Source organism: Coenobita brevimanus, chromosome 73 (assembly GCF_032717465.1).
Source record: "Coenobita brevimanus isolate Jiangsu-jjx chromosome 73, ASM3271746v2, whole genome shotgun sequence".
Lineage (NCBI taxonomy): Eukaryota > Metazoa > Arthropoda > Malacostraca > Decapoda > Coenobitidae > Coenobita > Coenobita brevimanus.
This window is the reverse complement of record NC_137026.1, coordinates 29,476,007-29,495,422: the sequence shown is the minus strand read 5'-3', so window position 1 is coordinate 29,495,422 and position 19,416 is coordinate 29,476,007. Positions and strand designations below refer to the sequence as shown.

The 19,416-nt window shown below is 41.0% G+C and overlaps 1 protein-coding gene and 1 non-coding gene across 2 annotated transcripts in view; one reads left to right on the top strand and one right to left on the bottom strand.

Annotated features, from left to right (window-relative positions):
• Window positions 1-4,534: 4,534 nt before the first annotated feature.
• The window catches only part of LOC145407513 (electron transfer flavoprotein beta subunit lysine methyltransferase-like), a 108,433-nt gene continuing 93,551 nt past the window's right edge, over window positions 4,535-19,416 (bottom strand). Inside the window, exons 7-8 of the mRNA XM_080278437.1 lie at window positions 16,806-16,958; window positions 4,535-4,595 (exon numbers count right to left, since the gene is read on the bottom strand). Coding sequence (XP_080134563.1) covers window positions 4,577-4,595; window positions 16,806-16,958 — 172 coding nt within the window. The 3' untranslated portion in view covers window positions 4,535-4,576. The remainder of the gene's footprint in view (window positions 4,596-16,805; window positions 16,959-19,416) is intronic.
• LOC145407620 (5S ribosomal RNA) lies at window positions 11,749-11,867 on the top strand. Its single transcript, XR_013898770.1, has one exon. It is a non-coding gene; the product is annotated as a 5S ribosomal RNA (ribosomal RNA).

The window sequence follows — 19,416 nt, the reverse complement described above, 5'->3', positions numbered from 1 at the left end:
TCAGTCTTGAACCCCTTATTGTTTGCTATGATGCTTGAAGCTTTCACTTGACTTAAGATTTGGACTCCCATGGAAGATGTATAGTGATCACTTGGTGTTGACTGCAGAGAAGGAAAGGGAGGTGAAGGAAAGATTTAGGAAGTGGAAGGACAACGGGACCCAATGGTTTGAGTGTAAATGCAGATAAAACAAAAGCGGTGATACATAGAGCTGGTGGCGGTATTGTACTGTCAAAGCACAGGGAGTGTGGACATGTGTGGTTTGCTACAAGGGCGTGGGAAGTAACTGTGCATTATGTGTGATAAGTCGGTGCATAAGAGATGTTGTGGTATTAGAGGCAGGCTGCAAAATAATGCTGATTTCATGTGTGCCGTGTGTTTGGGAGGACATGTAGAGATAGTTAGGTGCGAAAAGACTGATTTTGCTAGATTGATTTTGAGTATGTAAAAGATTTTTAAAAATTTGGGGAACATGTTATATGCTGGAGGTGGGTCTAGGGTAAGAAGAGGTTGAAGGAAGTTCAGGGAGCTGTTACCTCTCCTAACAATGAGAGGGCTCCCCTTCCATGCTGCAAGATCTTTGTACGTGGCATGTTAGAAGTGTAATGCTACACGGTAGTCGACTTGGGCAGTAAAGGAAGGGGATATTCACAGAGTCCAACATACAGAAATGACAGTGATCTGATGGATGTGAATTCGAGGCCTAGGGGGTCTAGGATTGTGACTGAAGAGTTGAGAGGAAGGATGGGACCTGAGCATACTGGTGTTGTGATGATGAGGGATATATTGAGATGGTCTGGGTATGCTGACAGGACAGAGGATGACAGCTGTGTGCAGAAGGTGAGAAGTGTGAATGTCTGGGGTTAGGCTGAAAGAGGCAGACCAAAAAAGACCTGGGACAAGGTCACAGACTGTGACCTCAGGGCTAAGGGACTGAATAGGGAGGCTGCCAGAGATATGAGCAGTGTGGAGAGCTGCCATTAGATGACCAAGGATGACACATGCAAGCATGATGGAGCCTTTAAAAGTGACACGATACAAAAGATCAGGTTTGTAGTAGTAGTAATAGCAGTAACAGTTGTAACCCCAAGTCTACCTGAAAGTGAACCCAGTGGACTGGAGGCTGAAGTTGTCCCCCTCCTGCAGTTCACCATACACCTTTTGGAGAGCAGGGAGGGAGCTGAGGGGTGTTTACATCACCAGGGAGAGGTGACGCCTGGCTATGTCAGTGCCCCTGCATGAAGATACCTGTTTCCCGCAACTCTCTTCCATTAGATACCCATACTACCTTTGCTCATTCATTATACAGTATTCTGGTGTTTAGCTTCTAGATCATTCACTGTGAATCTCAGAAATATATGGAAGCTTGTAATATATTTTCTCTCCATCACCACAATACTCAAAGTCACTGAGGGAAAAAACAAAGAAAGAAAGAAGAAAAATATCTACATGTAAAGTGACCCATCTCAACAACCCACAATGACATCTGCGCTTCACAAATCCTACATTTAAGTTATGGTTTGTGGCAATGAAAGTCATTCACTTTCAGTGCCACAATAATTAAAAAGTTCAAAAGAGACTGGACTTATGAAGAGATTTTACCCGACATGCTTACGGCTCTCACAACACCAACTTCAAGCCAAAGTTCGTGATCAAACACTGTTAACACTCAACTGTCAACAGTTCCCCACACCATTCATAACAAAAATGATATTCCCTTTGTTAGCATCAATGGAAAGAGTGTAATTTACAAAACAATTTGGAAATAAGTGTATGAAGTGCTACCGGTATCCATAGGTTTATTTGGTGACACAAGAATCAAATAAGATGCAGACAATCTCAGTTCTGTTCTGATTATAGGGTAATTTTTCCATTCTAATTCTGATACCCATAGTAACAGGATTCTGCCTTCTGAATAACAGTATTAGTTTATGGTTGACTATCATCATCATCATCCAAACCTCCTTTACCACCCTAGGGCAGGAAAGGGAGTAGCACGTCCAGACAGCTTAAGTTTTCCCAGTCCAATGGGCCATGCCTCCATTCACTCATTATTCAAACCCCCGGAATCCTGGCTCTATGTGATACACCAAGAACATTAATCACATTCTGTAGCTTCACACAAACGTATCCGATAGAGTCAATCTATTAAAAAAAAAAAAAAAAAAAAAAAAAATCCTGATACTAAAGGTCCTAAAGAGCAGAAATCCTGGTGAGATCATTTCTTTCATTAAATACATGGGATAGCCAATGAATAAATGAGGCAGCATGATGGCCAACCGATTATGTCACGGGAAGACAAGGCAACACAGAACCTTATACAGCTACGAGCAAAAGTTTGCCAACAGTCCTCCACCGATACTGCTTCCTGACTTTCACATTTCTCACTCCTCCCCAAACAACTGAGTATTCTTGTTTCTCATACTCTTTTGTTGTTTGCTTCATAATCTATCTATCTATCTATAGCCCGACGCCCTAATCCCGCAAAGGGTGGCCGCAGACAAAACGCCTCCAAGTCACTCTGTCACCCACCATTTGACTACCCTCCCCCAAACTCACCCCCCCCTCCCTCATATACCTCTCAACTCCATCCCTCCACCTCATCCTCGGTCTACCCCTCCCTCTCCCTCCCTCTACCTCACCTACATACACCCTCTTAGTCAGTCTTTCATTCTCCATGCTCTCCACATGTCCAAACCACCTCAGTGTATTTCTCCTAATCTTTTCAACCACATCCACATCTACCCCACAACGTTCCTTCACTTCTTCATTCGTCAACCTGTCCCTCCACGTCACTCCACATGCTCCTCTCAAGTAACTCATTTCCACTGCTCTCACTCTTGGCTTGTTCCCCTCTTGCAAGGTCCACGCCTCGCTTCCATACGTCAGGGTAGGGATCACAATACCATCATGCAGTGACTTCTTAACTTCCATACTCACCTCCCTATTTCTCATCATTGCTTTCAGTGTACCAACAACCTTTCTTCCCTGCTATACCCTTTCACGTACTTCATCCCCCAAAGTTCCATCCTTACTCATCACACTACCCAAGTACTTGAATGCACTCACATTCTCCATATCCTCACCATCCAACCTCACTGCACACTCTGTGACTTCATTCCTCTCAAACACCATAACTTTACTTTTGTTTACATTAACTTTCAGCTTCCTCCTCCTACACACTGTCCCAAATTCATTCACCAAACCTTGCAACTCCCATTCATCTTCACTCAACAATACTGTATCATCAGCAAACAGCAACACCGGAAGCTTCCAAATCTCACCCTCATTCATTAGGGCCAGCCCCACATCCACTGCCCTACCTTGCATCTCCTTTACAACCCCATCCATATATATATATTAAACAGCCATGGAGACATCACACACCCCTGTTTCAGTCCCACACTGAGGTCAAAGAACTCACTCAGCTCACCATCCACTCGCACCGTAGCCCTATCTCCCTCGTACATACTCTTCACAGCACTCAACAACTTCCCCTCCACTCCATATATTCTTAATACCTTCCACATACCTTGCCTATCTATTCTGTCATAAGCTTTCTCCAAGTCCATGAAGGCAGCATACACTTTCCTTCCCTTCTCTAGATACTTCTCCACTAAACATCTTAGAACAAATATCTGATCTACACACCCTTTTCCCTTCCTAAATCCCCCTTGTTCTTCTCCAACTAGCTCCTCTGTCATATGCCTAACCCTATCAATGAGTATTCTACCATATATTTTACCAGTCACACTAAGAAGGCAAATACCCCTATGGTTACCACATACTTCTCTCTCTCCTTTTCCTTTGTACAGAGGAACAATTATACCTGATTTCCAGTCCTCTGGAACCCTTCCCTCTTCCCAAGCCAATCTACATAACTTCCATATCCACTCCACAATAATCTCACCCCCATACCTAAGCATTTCACCACACAATCCATCAATTCCTGGGGCCTTTCCCAGCTTAATCTTCTTCATCGCTTCCACTACTTCCGACCTACTGATCTGTTCCTCCCTCCTCTCATCTCTTCTTCTCCCAGCCATTCCCCAACCATTTATACTCACACTGCTCTCACTCTCTACATTCAACAAATCCTCAAAGTGCTCCTTCCATCTCCTCAATTTCTCTCTCTTCTCCATCAACAATCTATTATTCCTATCTTTCACTCCCCTACTATTTCCCCTTTCACACTGCCTTACTTTCTTTACCTCCTTCCAAAACAATTTCTTACTCTCCCTCCATTTCACACTCAGATTCCTCCCAAACTCTTCATCCACTTTCTTCTTACTCTCCTTCATAATGCTTTCACATAAAAATAATTCATGTAACACCTTTCACTGACACAACAAGTGGAGAGCTGCCAGTGAACTTTTGGTCATGGCTCTACTTGAGCCGGTAAATCTGCTACACTGGCATGGAAGAGACTAATGTGTCATGTCTTTGTCTTGCAATGAAAGGACACAAGGTAATGATGATACATAACTGATGCACAATATGGTCCTTACCTCTACACAGAATTCCACAATGAACTTCACTCTATCTCACTGCTGGGCTGGCATGTATATTTTGTGATCTTATGAGAAGTGCAGATACCTACCAGGGGTCCAAAGAAATGAATAATACACATATTACTTATAGGAATGAAAATAAAGAGTTATATAAACCAGAATCATCATCATCATCACCATCCCAACTCTTAACCTCACTTAAAACATGGACTATAATAGGAACCAGAGCAGTGGGGGGGGGGGGAAACAACAACAGTGAAATGATTCTGCTTTTTTGGAATCCACTTCACGAGCATAACCATCTGCATTTATACATTTCACTGTACTGCATTTTTCTTTATCAATGCACTTCATATATACCTGTCAGACAGGAATCATTTCGTTGACTACTGTACTAGGTTAAAAATAGGATAATAATAATAATAATAATAATAATAATAATAATAATAATAATAATAATCTGGCCTTTTGTTTCTCAAAAGCGCTAGTTCTTCCTATTGGGAATTCACTAGCGCTCGACACACATACATTATTTTTACAATTACAAGAATTGTGACATTTCTTGTATATAATACAATCTACATCATATATACATGAAAGTGGCAATAATTAAACCCTATAATCATCCGTCATAGTACCTCTCTCCAGGTCGTAGCATTTTGAAAAAAGAAAGGCTTTCAGCTGTCTCTTAAAGGATTCAACAGTAGAGAGTTGTCTTATGGACAATGGCAATCTGTTATATAATCTAGGGGCTCTATATGCAAAAGAACGATCAGAGAAAGATGACTGGTGAATGGCTCCTGGCTCACATCAAGACGCAAGGAATCATCTTCACTGCGTAACATCACACCCGGGCGTGTCGATGGGAGTTTTAACAATTCAGCAAGATACTTCGGTTCACCAAACTTAAGAACCCTGAATGTAATAAGACACAGTTTAAATTCAGTTCTAGCCTTTACTGGTAACCAATGCAACTCAATCAGAAACGGGGTAGTTGAGGTTCTCAGGGGGAGACCAAAGATAAGCCGTGCCGCCCTGTTCAACACAGACTGAACTTTTGTTAGTATATTATTTGGAAGACCAACCCACAGTGAATTACAATAATCAACACGAGACAAGACCACTGCATGGACCAATGTTAAGAGGCACTGTCTATTCAGGAATCTTCTCACACAGTACAGATTTCTGATATGCAAGTTACACCCTCTTACAACCTGATTAATGTGTTCTTTGTAATTTAACTTAGAATTAAAATAAACACCCAAATTTCGAACAGAACTGACTGGATGCAGCTGTGACATGCCAATGTTCAAAGCCAGGGCATTGTCAGTGTCATCACCCCTTCTGTTTCCTCTGATGATGATGATCTCAGTTTTACCATCATTCAGCTTAAGTTTCCTCTTAGCCATCCAAATCTTAATATCAGACATTAGAGATTCAAACTTTATCTTAGTATCGTTGATATCTGACATCTTAACATAGAGCTGGGTGTCATCAGCATAAAAATGATAGGACACATCATGAGCATCATGTAGAGACGATAAACTACTTGTGTAGATAGTAAATAGAATTGGACCCAAAACTGATCCTTGAGGGACTCCAAATAGAAGAGAAGCAGAATCAGAGCTAGCGTAATCAACAACTACTCTCTGAGATCTGTCCGACAGATACGACTTAAGGAGCAAAAGGGCACTATCACGAACGCCATAAAAATACAGATCATCCAACAATAGTTTATGATCTACTGTATCAAAAGCTGCAGACAGATCCAAAAGAACTAGGAGAGAGGACATCCCACTACAAGTGTTTGCCACCAAATCGCTCTGAATCCTTGTTAGTGCAGTTTCAGTCGAATGGTATTTTCTGTATGCTGATTGAACAACAGGAACAACTCTGTTGTGTTCCAATAGTGGTAAGAGTTGGTCGAGTATGGCCCGCTCAATAATCTTGGATAAAAAAGACAGGTTAGAGACAAGGCGATAATTTGTCAAGCTCTCGACATCAAGGCCAGGTTTCTTAATTAGGGGCCTAAGCAAAGCACGTTTCTCAGACTGCACAAAATTACTTTCTAAGAAGCATCTATTTATTATGTTGCAGATAAAGTCTGCAGCATGCTCATACACATCAGGCAGTTGTGACATGTTACATGGATCGAGTGAGCAGAATGTTTTATTAAGTTCTCTGATGTAACATTTGACTTTGTTTACATCCAGTGGATGAAATGCTGAAAGCAAATGATACCAAGCTTCTGCATCCATTCTGACACCTTATCAATTCCTTAGCTTCATCCATCTCACACCTCACTATCTCACACACTAATTTCTCATACAATATCTATCAAGCATCTTCTTTGCCTAACATGCCTCCTCTCATCTTCAAACACAATCAGATAAACCATCACCATACTATCTGGTGCTAAAGCAGGGCATTTCCATTTAGTGGCACCAGCACAGATGGGCAGCTTGACTGCCAGGATATAAAAACATCCTTTAACTCCCTACACCCTGAAGGGAATATAGCGGACTACAGGAGAAGGGCAACTTGAACCTGCAATCTACCAGGTTTATTTTCAGGTAGGCCTAGGGCAACAACTTTATCAACACATTCTCTCTATATGACCATATGAGGTAAACTTCCTTTCTTCTGTCTTATTAATAGATTCCCTGATTCAACATCTTCCACAGATTGCTACAGTAAATGTATCTTAACATACCTATTCCATGCTACCCATACACACACTACTTAAGTCATATTTCCACAACTCTTTAATTTTTCAAATTTAATGCCATATCAAGCTTCACACAGCACAGTAAAGAGTGAAATAACACCTTCATGCACCCTTGTTGTAGCCTATAACTCAGTCTCCTGTTTTGTATCAGGGCCTAAAACGACTAACCATCTTTCTTCACTGAGTCACTCTGCCCTCCACTTCCTCTATATATTTACCTCTCATCTGTTACAACACAAAGGTACAGCCATTGGCAAAAGTTCACTGACAGTTCTCTGCTGGCACTGTGTCATGTCTTCCATATTTCTCACTTCTCCCCAAACGACAGACAGCATACTTCCTTTTCATACTCCATTTTGTTGTGTACTTCATACTCCTATCGTTTATTGTTTCATTTTTGAAGGCTCCAACATGCTTGCATGCATTGGCTTTGGTGGCCTAATGGTGGCTCTCCATGCTGCTCAATCTCTGGCAGCTTCCCTATTCAGTCCCTTATTCCTGAGGTCACACTCAATGACCTCGTTCCAAGTCTTTTTCAGTCTACCTCACGCAATTCTACCCCTAAAATTAACACTTCTCACTTCCTGCACCCAAGTATCATCCCCCATCCTCTCCACATGCCCAAACCATCTCAATCTACCTCTCCTCATCACAATACCAATACACTCCAGTCCCATCCTACCCCTTTACTCTTCCATCATAAACATAGCCCCCCCCAGGCCTCACTCTCAGGGGGACACTGCACATCCACCCAATCAGTGCCATTTCTGTGGGTTTGAGCCTGCAAATATCCCCTTCCTTTACTACCCATGTCTCATTACCATACAGCATTACACTTCTAACACACGCCGCATACAAAGATCCCATAGCATGGAGGGAGAACCCTCTCAATGTCAGGAGAGGCAATAGCTCCCTGAACTTCTTCCAACCACTCCTCACTCTAGTCATAGAGCTAGCTCCAGCCCCACCTCCAGCACATAACATGTCTCCCAAATAACAGAACTCTTCCACACAACCAAGAGACTTGCCAGCAAGTTCAATCCTTTCATGCCTCACAATCTCCACCTGCTCTCCCAGCAAAACACACACATAAAATCAGCATTATCCCACAGTCTACCTCTAATACCACTACATCTCTTATGCACCCACTATCACAGACACTGCACATGATGGAATTACTTCCCACGCCCTTGTGGCAAATCGCACATGGCCACTCTCCCTCTTCACTGACAGTACTGCCACCAGCCCTAGATACCATCACTTTTGTTTTATCTGCATTTACTCTTATGCCCTTGTGCCCCATACCATCTCTCCACTTCCTAAATCTTTCCTCCACCTCCCTTTCATTCTCTGCAATCAACACCAAATCATCAGCATACAACATCACCCGAGGGAGTCCATTTCCGATGTCACATGAGAGGGCTTCAAGTACCGTGATAAACAACTGGTTCAAAACTGACCCCTGATGCACACCAATATTCATGGAAAACTTATCACTCAAATCTCCATTCACTCTTACCTGCATGCAAGCACCCACATACATGGCCAGCCACTCCTCAATCCAATGCTTTCTCATTGCCCACTTCACCACTTTTCTAGGGACTCTGTCAAAGGCCTTTCCAAATCAACAACCAAAGTACAGTTCCCTTTTCTTTCCTATATATTTTTCCTGAAGCTATTGAATAATGAATATGGCATCAGTGGTCCCTTTGCCTGGCATAAACCCAAACTACATCTCATCAATATTCACTCTTTCTCTAAACATACCTTCTAGAACTCTCTCCAGTAACTTCATTATCATGTCTAAAAGTTTTATGCCTCTATGGTTTCCCCTTTCCAGGGCATCACCCTTCCCCTTGTATACATTTACTATTACATTCTTCAGCAAATCATCTGGGACAAAACACTCATATATAATCATATTTATCACGTCAGCAAATAACCTCACTCCTATGTCTTCTGAGGTTTTCAACATTTCAGCAGTCAATCCAGACACACCTGCTGCCTTCCCCACCTGCATCCAGCCTATTGCACTCCTCACAGTAGCAGCATCAATCAAAGGCCAAGGGCCAAACACTGGATCTGCAGGCTCCAAACCTGCCCTGTCCCAGTCAAATTCCTCATTCAACAACTGGCTGTGATGCTCTCTCCATGCATCTTTAATATCTCCACTGTTCACCACTACCCTTCCTTCATCAGTCTTCACACACTGCACACCTATGATATTTGTATTCCCCCTCTTCATCTGATTTGCCACCTTAAGTATCAAATTCTTGCTTTCCACACAATTTAGGTTATCAAGTAAAAGTCTCTGTGACTCAAGACTGCCCTGTAAATCTCTTTTCTAGCCCTGCACTTGGCAGCCAAGTATTCCTCTCTGTTACCACCTTTCTTCCATTCCCAGAAAAGTCTTCTTTTCTCCTTAATTGCAGCTTCTACACCCTCATCCCACCACCAAGTTACTTTATGTCTTGGTGGGCCTCTTGTCCACCCACATACTTAATCAGTAACTCTGAAGAGGTTGCTTCTGAGGGCTCTGTACTGTTCATTAAAACTTCTGTCAATGTCTCCCTGCTCAGCCACCACTCTCCTCATCTCCCTATAGAAGGGATCCCTTACTGCTTGGTTTTTCAGCTTCCACATCTTCCTCCTAGGTGCATAGGTCTTCTTTTTTTTCATGACCCACTCCTGAAGCACCATGTCACACATCAATAACTTGCGTTGCTGTACACACTCGTCACTCCCTATAACTTCAACATCCCTCACTAACTTCCTTTCAGCCCTCCTGACCAGAAAATAGTCTATTTAACCACATTTCCCCCTGACTCGTATGTAATCAACCTACTCTCTTTTTTCCTAAAATGTATGCTGCACAAAATCATGTTCACTGCCTCCCCAGACTTGAGTGTCCTTTCCCCTTCCTCATTTCTTGTACCATCCGTGAATCCCCCAGGTATTTTCTTCATATCCTTCAGCTGCTTCACCTATGACGATTTAAGTCTCCTCCCAAAACTACAATCACATCATCCCCCATACCACTTACTACACATATTAAGTCACATAAAAAATAGTTCTTGTTATAATTTCCATTGCAACAGCTGGTAGAAATGTGTTGGTGAACTTTTATTCATGGTTATCCATACTCTCTTCAAAAAATTCAAACCCTTTTTTCATTTACCACCACATCACACTGATAGCTCCTCGCTCAAAAAACATAATTGTTCTCTTATCAATACAGGTGGTCCCTGACTTATGACTTGGTTACATTCTGAGAAACTGTTCATAAGTGGAACTTTTCGTAAGTCAAAAATGCATTTAATGCACCTAACCAACAGAACATCATAGCTTAGCCAAGCCTACTATGCCTTTTAAATGTGCTCAGAACACTTACATTAGCCTACAGCTGGGCAAAATCATTAACACTATGCCTATTTTATAATAAAGTGCCGAATATCTCATGTAATTTATTGAATACTGAGAACAAGATGGTACAGTTGAAAATTTGTAAGTACACATAAAACAGGGACTGCCTGTATTTACTTTCAATACCACACACTGAGTTACTTGCAGGGAGCATATGGAGTTACGTGTAGAGAAAGACTGACAAATAAGACTGACAAATGGAGTGATGTGGTGTGGATGTGATATAAAGTGTTAGGAGAAATATACTGAGGTGGTCTGGCCATGTAAAGAGGATGGAGAGTGACAGATGAATGCGAGAGTGTATGTGAGTAAGGTGGTAGGGGGGACCAAGGATGATATGGAGGAATGAAGCGGAGAGGTATAAGAGAAGCGGGGGGTGAGCTGGTGGGAGGGCATCGAAATGGCAGGGGACAGGGTGATATAGAGGCGATTTGTTTGTGGCCACCTCGTACAAGATTACAACATCTGGCTATAGATAGATACAATAGGTATATAAGTATATACAGCATATATATATATATATATATATATATATATATATATATATATATATATATATAATCATCAACCATAACTAGTCCACTGCTGAACAAAGGCCTCCCCCAACCTTTTCCACGAATTCCTTGACTGAGCCAATCTTTGCCACGTTTTCCCTGCAAATTTCTCTATCTCATCTCTCCATCTCCTGTCTGGCCTTTTACTGCTACGCTTACATTCTCTTGGTGTCCAGTCAGTCAGCCTTTTGCTCCATCGGTTATCCTTTATTCTTGCTATATGGCCTGCCCACCTCCATTTCTGTTCATTTATAACTTCTATAAAATCTTTGACTTTAGTCTGCTCTCTCACCCAAGTTGATCTTTTCCTGTCTCTTAAAGATATTCCCAACACTGACCTTTCCATTGCTCTCTAAGAACGGATTAATTTATTTTCCATTGATTTTGTCAGTTTCCTGGTCTCACAACCTTATGTCATAGCTGGAATTATACATTTGTTATATACTTTTCGTTTCATACAAACTGGCAAGCTACTTTTCATAATGTCTCTATGTTTACCGAAACCTTTCCATCCACTTGTAATGCGTCTTTTTATATACGGCCATACCACGTTGAGTACACCGCTTTCCGTCCGATCAGCGAAGTTAAGCAACGTTGGGTCTGGTTAGTACTTGGATGGGTGACCGCCTGGGAACACCAGATGCTGTTGGCATCCCTACGTGTCATGTGGGGTTGGTGGAGGATTAGTGCCCCTCCCTGTAAAACAATTAACTCTAAGCCCTTGGCCACCTTGTCTGGGATACATGGCGTCTGGCAATGAATGAATGAATGAATGATCTTTCGTTAATTTTAGTATTTGTCCCAAGTAGTTGTACTCCTCAACTTCTTCAAGAATTTCATCGCTTATTCTGATGACGCTCTTTGGTGCTTGTGGATTAAACATTACTTTAGTTTTACTTCGGTTCATCTTCAGTCCTACTTTCAGACTTTCTCTGTTCAGGTCATTTAACATTTCTTGCAATGCCTCCGCTGTTTCTGAGATTAGGACAATGTCATCTGCAAATCTTAAATGGTTTAGCTTTTCTCCATCAATGTTCAATCCTTTGTTTTCATAATCTAGCTTTCTGAAAATACTTTCTAGGAATGCTGTAAATAATTTTGGTGGAATTGTATCTCCCTGATGCACGCCATTCTCAATCTTAATTTTTTCTGAGTCCTTATGTAAGTTAACAGTAGCAGTTCCCTCTTTATATGTTTTTGAGCAGGTTTACAATGTTCTCATTCACTCCTTGTTCTCGCAATGAATTTATAATTGCGATGTGCTATACTGAATCGAAAGCCTTTTCGTAATCAACAAAACCTAAGCGCAGTGGTTTATTATATTCTACAGTTTTCTCAATTAGCTGGTTCATTGTATGTTGATGATCAATGGTCAAATACCCGCTTCGGAAAGCTGCCTGTTCACGAGGTTGGTTTTCCTCAAAAATTGTTGTTATTCTGTTCGTAAGGACTTCAGTGAAGAGTTTGTAAATGACTGATAGTAAGCTAATGGGTCGACAATATATATATATATATATATATATATATATATATATATATATATATATACAGTATATATATATATATATATATATATATATACATATAAATATATATATATACATATAAATATATATATATATACATATAAATATATATATATATATACACATATAAATATATATATATATACCTATAAATATATATATATATATATACATATAAATATATAAATATATATATATATATATATATATATATATATATATATATATATATATATATATATATGTGTATAAATATGTATGCACACTAATGCTTTTTATTAGAATATCGACAGCATGCACACAAACAGGAGACATGTACTAAAATTGTATATTGTAAACCAAAATCAAAGTTTATATATATATATATATATATATATATATATATATATATATATATATATATATATATACACATCTATCTATCTATCTATTGCCAGATGCCTGAATCCCATTCGGGTTGGCCACAAACAAATCGCCTCCACGTCACCCTGTCCCCTGCCATTTCACTGCCCCGCTCCCAACTCACCCCCCCCCTCTCATATACCTCTCCACCCCATCCCTCCATCTCATCCTCGGCCTCCCCCTCCCTCTTCCCCCCTCCACCTAACTCACATACACTCTCTTTGTCAGTCTTTCACCCTCCATCCCCTCCACATGGCCAAACCACCTCAGTGTATTCCTCCTAACGCTTCCAATCACATCCATGTCCACACCACAATGCTCCTTTATATTCTCATTTGTCAGCCTGTCTCTCCATGTGACTCCACAGGATCCTCTTAAATAACTCATTTCAACTGCTCTCACTCTTGACTTGTGTCCTTCCAGCAATGCCCAAGCTTCACTTCCATATGTTAGACTTGGTATCACAATACTGTCATGTAGTAACTTTTTCACTTCCATGCTCACTTTCCTGCTTCTTATCACTGCTTTCAAGGAACCAGCAAACTTTCTCCCCTGCTGTACCCTTTCAAGCACTTCACCCTCCAAACCTCCATCCTTACTCATCACACTACCCAAGTACTTAAACGTACTCACATTTTCCAATTCCTCACCATCCAACCTCGCTGTACATTCACTGACTTCACCTCTCTCAAAGACCATCACTTTACTCTTCCCTACATTCACCTTTAGATTCCGTTTCTTACACACTCTCCCAAACTTAAATTAGATAATTAATATGCCTGGAGGTATTTCTGTTTTTCTAACAGCCTCTGCACAGGGTTTTGGAGAGGATGCCAAGAATCAGCATCCAAGTACTCCTACATATAAGGCCCTTAAATCAGAGAGGCAAATCAATCAAATGTGAAATTTGAGATAATTAGGGTTGACATCTGTACTCCTATTCATTTTACCTTGGTAATGAGGCACACGATTCTGAAGTGCAAAGTATAATATTTTGCCTCAAAGTTGATAAAAGTGGTATTGGTAATAGCTGCAGCCCCAGGTTCATCTGAAATGTGGACCTGGAGGACTGCAGGCTGACAATGCCCCATTTCGGTAGTCCACCATCTACCTTTCAGGGAACAGTGAAGGAGATGAGGGACTTATGTATAAATGGTCAGTAGATCTTCCCAGTTGTATCAGTGCAATCATATAAAGGCATCCCTCTTCTGCAGCTCATAATGTTGGAAAATTACTTATATACAAACATACAGCACACACCTGACCAGACTTCTGCAGCTTTGAATTCAAAATCCCAGCGGTTGGTTGGTATGTCATTCTGAATCCTAGGGCCTCTTAGCCCTTTGACTACAGAGTATTTCTATGAACTGTTGCAAAGTGGTATACTTTATGAAGATCTATGGAAGGAGCCTACACATGGTGGCACTATGTACTCCGGGTAAAACAATGCAGCTGTAGCATCCATGCAGAGACCAAACCTCTTACATTTCCTACACCTTATCATGAGGAAAGACCCTGGTCCAGCCCTGGTGAGGTGCTGTCTGTCACATGGGGGTGCCTGTTCCCTACACACTGTATGTACTCATATTGTAATGTACCTGAAGGACACTCCCACAGAAGTTGTGTAACAGTGGTTGATAGGTATGTTCCCAAGACAGACTAGGGTTAAGAAACAACAACAAGAACATTAAGTGTGATGGTTTTTAACATTTTTGGTGCCCTGGGTGTCTTTTATGAAATAATGCCATAACCCATACATATACTATAATGTCTATCTACTGCTTCACCCTCTGTTGCCACATCATGAGTACATGGGTGCAGGATGAATGTCACGAATCAAATTCGTGACATTTTCCTTTTGTGAGAAACCACGAACTATTAGTGGAAAACTCACTGTGTATCGTTCAGTTAACCGTTTCTCTCTCCATTTCGATGGTATATTTTTTTCAAAACATTCGTCACTGTTTCAAAAGTGACCGTTCTAATGCACGTCATTAAGTGCTCTACTGAGCGATATTATTGTTTCTATATTGTTCGCCCCTGCTTGCCTCAACCGTTGGCCACGCCTTCTTCCAGCTGGCCTGTGCATCGTACCACATGCATCGTATTTGAATCAGTCTTTTGTCTGTCGCGACGGAGTGTGGTTCTGTGCTCCAGTAGTGAGAGTGAGAGAGGTCATCTAGCACCCAGACTCCACTAGACTACGGTTCTCCAGGCTCCCACCCTTCCTTGGTGATACGCTACATTGACCAGTATTTCCTTTTCGTATATTCCTAGGTTTAAGAGTTTAGCTTCTGAGTGAGCGAGTGAGTGCGATCTCTTTATTTTGAATTCACTTTGAGTTGTAAAGTTGAATTTGTTCCTTTGTAATTAATAAATTTAACAGTTCTTTTTCTTTGAGCTTAATGTAATGTAAACTCGTGTTTCATTTCTCCATAATTAAGCTTATTTCCCTTACAGCTCCTAGCTTGCATAAACGCTTTGCTATTCATAACTGGTACTTAGGCCAGTCTTGTTGTATTAAGCTTAAAATCCGTTGTGCCTTCTAGGAGTTAACACATCAGCAAGAACCTGATATTATTAATTGTATTAGTTATTTATTGTCAGGGATGAAGTCACTTTCTCCAGAGGCTAACAGTACTAGTAAACAGCAATTGTGAGTAATTGGTCTCTGCTGTGTACTGTTGAGAAAGTTTATAAATTCTCGTTCTAAGAGAATTGGCGAAGCGAGCCGGCATAAAGTAATCATTGTCCCTGCTCTTCAGTATTATTGAGAATTATCTTTTAATATTGTATTTATTTTAAAAACCCCGTGACAATGAAGCTGCTACATCCATACATTTGGAAAATGTGACTTATTGCCTTCTCATGGGACATTAAATGAGCAATAAACCCCAAATCCCCTTGGATTTAAACTCTTGTGGGTCGCATCTGGTTGGAACATCTCAACCCACAACCCAGTCAAGCATCTGCTTGTTAATTAGAGTAGCCCAGTTTTATTTTTTTAATTATTATTATTATTATTTTTTTTGAGACAATGAATAGAGGAAGAAGAATGGAAAAAAAAAATAAAAATAAAGTTACAGCCTTGCAAAGACTGAATCCCCTAGAGGTGACTGGAGACTTTTAGATCACATAATGCCATCATGGGAAGAAGGATACTTTCTACTCTTAACTGTACAGGACTACAGTACAGTACAGCAGTCTAGCTTTGGGCCCCTATATCTGTAAGAGGGCAAAATGGGATTGCATGTTAACAACTTAATTGCTGTTTCTGTGTGAGGGGGTTTGTCTAGCTCAGCAGACCTGTTGACTGTGGGTAAGGATCTGCTTCTGTGGGTCTGTCCTACAAGTATACTGTAGTGCAGTACATACACCATGCAGGGATCCACCACTCCTATGTGGCAGACAGTGTCTCACCCAGGTTGGACCAAGGTTCTTTTCACATCGGGTGCAAAGAAATATGAAGAAGTTTGGCTCTTAAGTGGACATAACAGCCGCTACACCCTGCATGCACAGCACCACCATGTGTGGGCTCCTCATCAGCGCTAAAGGGATACATAAAGCTACAGAGCACAAATCTGGGATTATATACAGCAACCAGAATAAAAAAAATAAGCATTTATTTCCAAACATGTCAACTTTATCTCATAAAAGTTTACCTAAAGGTCCAAACAAATGCCTGAGGGTGTCCATTATTTTCCTGCAGTGTTGATCTTGGCAATTCATACTTTGCAAGACACCTCAGAGAAGCTCTTAAAGGGTGGCTCTCCAAAGCAAACCTCCCAGGGTCACCAATGAGGACTAACACACCACTGAAAGACATAAGGTGGTGTCATTATATAAAATCATCATCATTATCATCATCATCATCATCAACAGATCAATGCACCACTGAGACAGTATAACATGGCTTCATCATCATCATGAATACAGGCAATCACTAATACACCACAGAAAAACTGGATATATTTTCAGTATGTTTCATCATAGACCTATATACCACTGAAGAAATTGGAGATGGCTTCATTTCTACATCGTCATCATCACCTCCATCATCTTGTTTTCTGTTTACAGGTCATTCAGCCTCACATTCCATTTACTGATCATTCACTCTCACAATGCATTCTGTGACTATTCTTCTAAAAACTTCACTATATTCAAGTTTCAACTGCACACACACATTTCAACCCATTCATCAAACAGTGCAACTCCCACTCATCTTCACTTACCATAACACAGCAGGATTATTGCAAACAACTGCATAGGTCAGGCAACTGATTATTATTTTTTTTATTTATTTATTTTTTTTATGTCTCCAACTCTGGGCATAGGCTTCACAGCCTGCTATCAAGGCCCAGCAGTCCTCCTACATACCATACACCTCTACATGTCACCACTTCGGAGCTAACACCCACCGTCTATATTGAATACATGCTAGGGCTGTCTCATACAGGACTGGTGTATTGGTATTAGCGGGGGTATTTTTACGACATGTCGGCAGGTCTTCTGAGAGATCAGTAAAGCCTGATTTAATGACATTCAAATTTTTAAACTGTTCCCTGCCCCAGCTGGGATTTGAATCTGGGTCCGTTAGGACTGCATGTCACTTCTCTACCGATTGAGCCACCGCCCATAGGAAGAAGGAAGAGGAAAGAATGAAGGAAAGAAAAATGGAAGAGGGAGTGCAAAAGTCACCCATTGGCAGAAGGAAGAGGAACGAATGAAGGAAAAAAGACAGATAAGTAAATAACGTGTGAAAATAATTTTGATATGATATCCAGTACTTGTGAAGAATGTTTCATTCATTCATTTATCATCTAATCCTGTGTTGCCCCATGAGAAGCATAGGAGTCCTGGGCTAGGCAAGTTGGTCCTGATATTTAAGATGAGAGTGGATAGCCTCACTCATCCCTGGGTGACATTTAGTGAGCAATAAACCCCAATCACCCCCTGGATATAAACCTCCACAGGCTCAATCCGACTGGAGTGCCTTAATTACCCACTAAACCACCAGGCACCAAAATTTGGTTATATGGTTACCACCCAGCATAATAAATGGTTCCCTGGTGTACAGGAAACCATTGGGCTTGTCACTTAGTGCAGAGCCACCCACAGACAGAATGTTATACTTCAATTTAGCTGTATATAAGAAAAATAAGAGGTAATTTCTAAAAACACCATAAAAAGATGGACAGTCTTGGATATCTATCTATCAATCTATTGCCAGACGCCATAATCCCGTAAAGGGTGGCCATTGACTTTGAGTTATTTGTTTTACAGGGAGGGGCACTAACCCTCCACCAACCCGCTTGTTGACACATAGGATATACCTTCTTTATTTACTGCAAAATGGAAGCATACCATTGTTCAGCAAGTACATTATGGTATCTGATGTTATTTAACTTGCTGTTTTCACACAATATTGCCAGGTATTCTATTTTTGATGCAATTACTATCTAAAATCACTAAATTATGGCAAAACATTTTAGAAACCCTTGGAGGGCCCAATACCAGCCCAAGGCCCCAAACAAATGGGCAAATTCGCATGGCCATGTGGAATGTGAGAGCTGTGAATGAAGAGAGTAAGAGGGTGGAAGTGGTGAATGTGTTCAAGAGTGCGAGATATGCCATGATGGCACTGTGTGAAACTAAGATGAAAGGGTGTAAAGTGGAGGAGTGGGAGGGTGTAAAGTGTGTAAGGTCAGGCATGAATGAGAGAAGCAGATGCAAGGAGGAAGTTGCATTGTTGATGAATGAAGCGACAGAGTGGAATGAGAGATTACAAATGTGTCAGCTCGAGATATATGTATGTCAAATTCAAGTTTGAGAAAGTGAAAGTGGCAGTCATTGTAGCATACGCACCATGTGAAGACAGGAGTGAAACAGAGAAAGACAGGTTTTGGGATGAGCTGGATGAAGTAGTAGGAGAAATGCCCAGGAGATAAATAGTGATTGTAATGGGCAATATGAATGGTAGAGTCGGCACTGGTCCTGTGAATGACATAATGGGTAATAATGGAGTACCAGGGAATGAATGATAATGGGAAGCAACTGAAATACATGTGTCAGGAAAGGAGGTTGTGCATTTGTAATTCTTATTTTAAACACAAAGATGCACATAAATATACATGGTATGGAAGGAATGGGGATCATGCTGAAAGGAGCCTGACTGATTACATGCTCGTAGAGAAATTGATGGCGGGTAGTGTTGCTGATACGAGGGCAGTGAGAGGATGATGTGGAGGTTTGTCAGATCATATGATTGTGGTA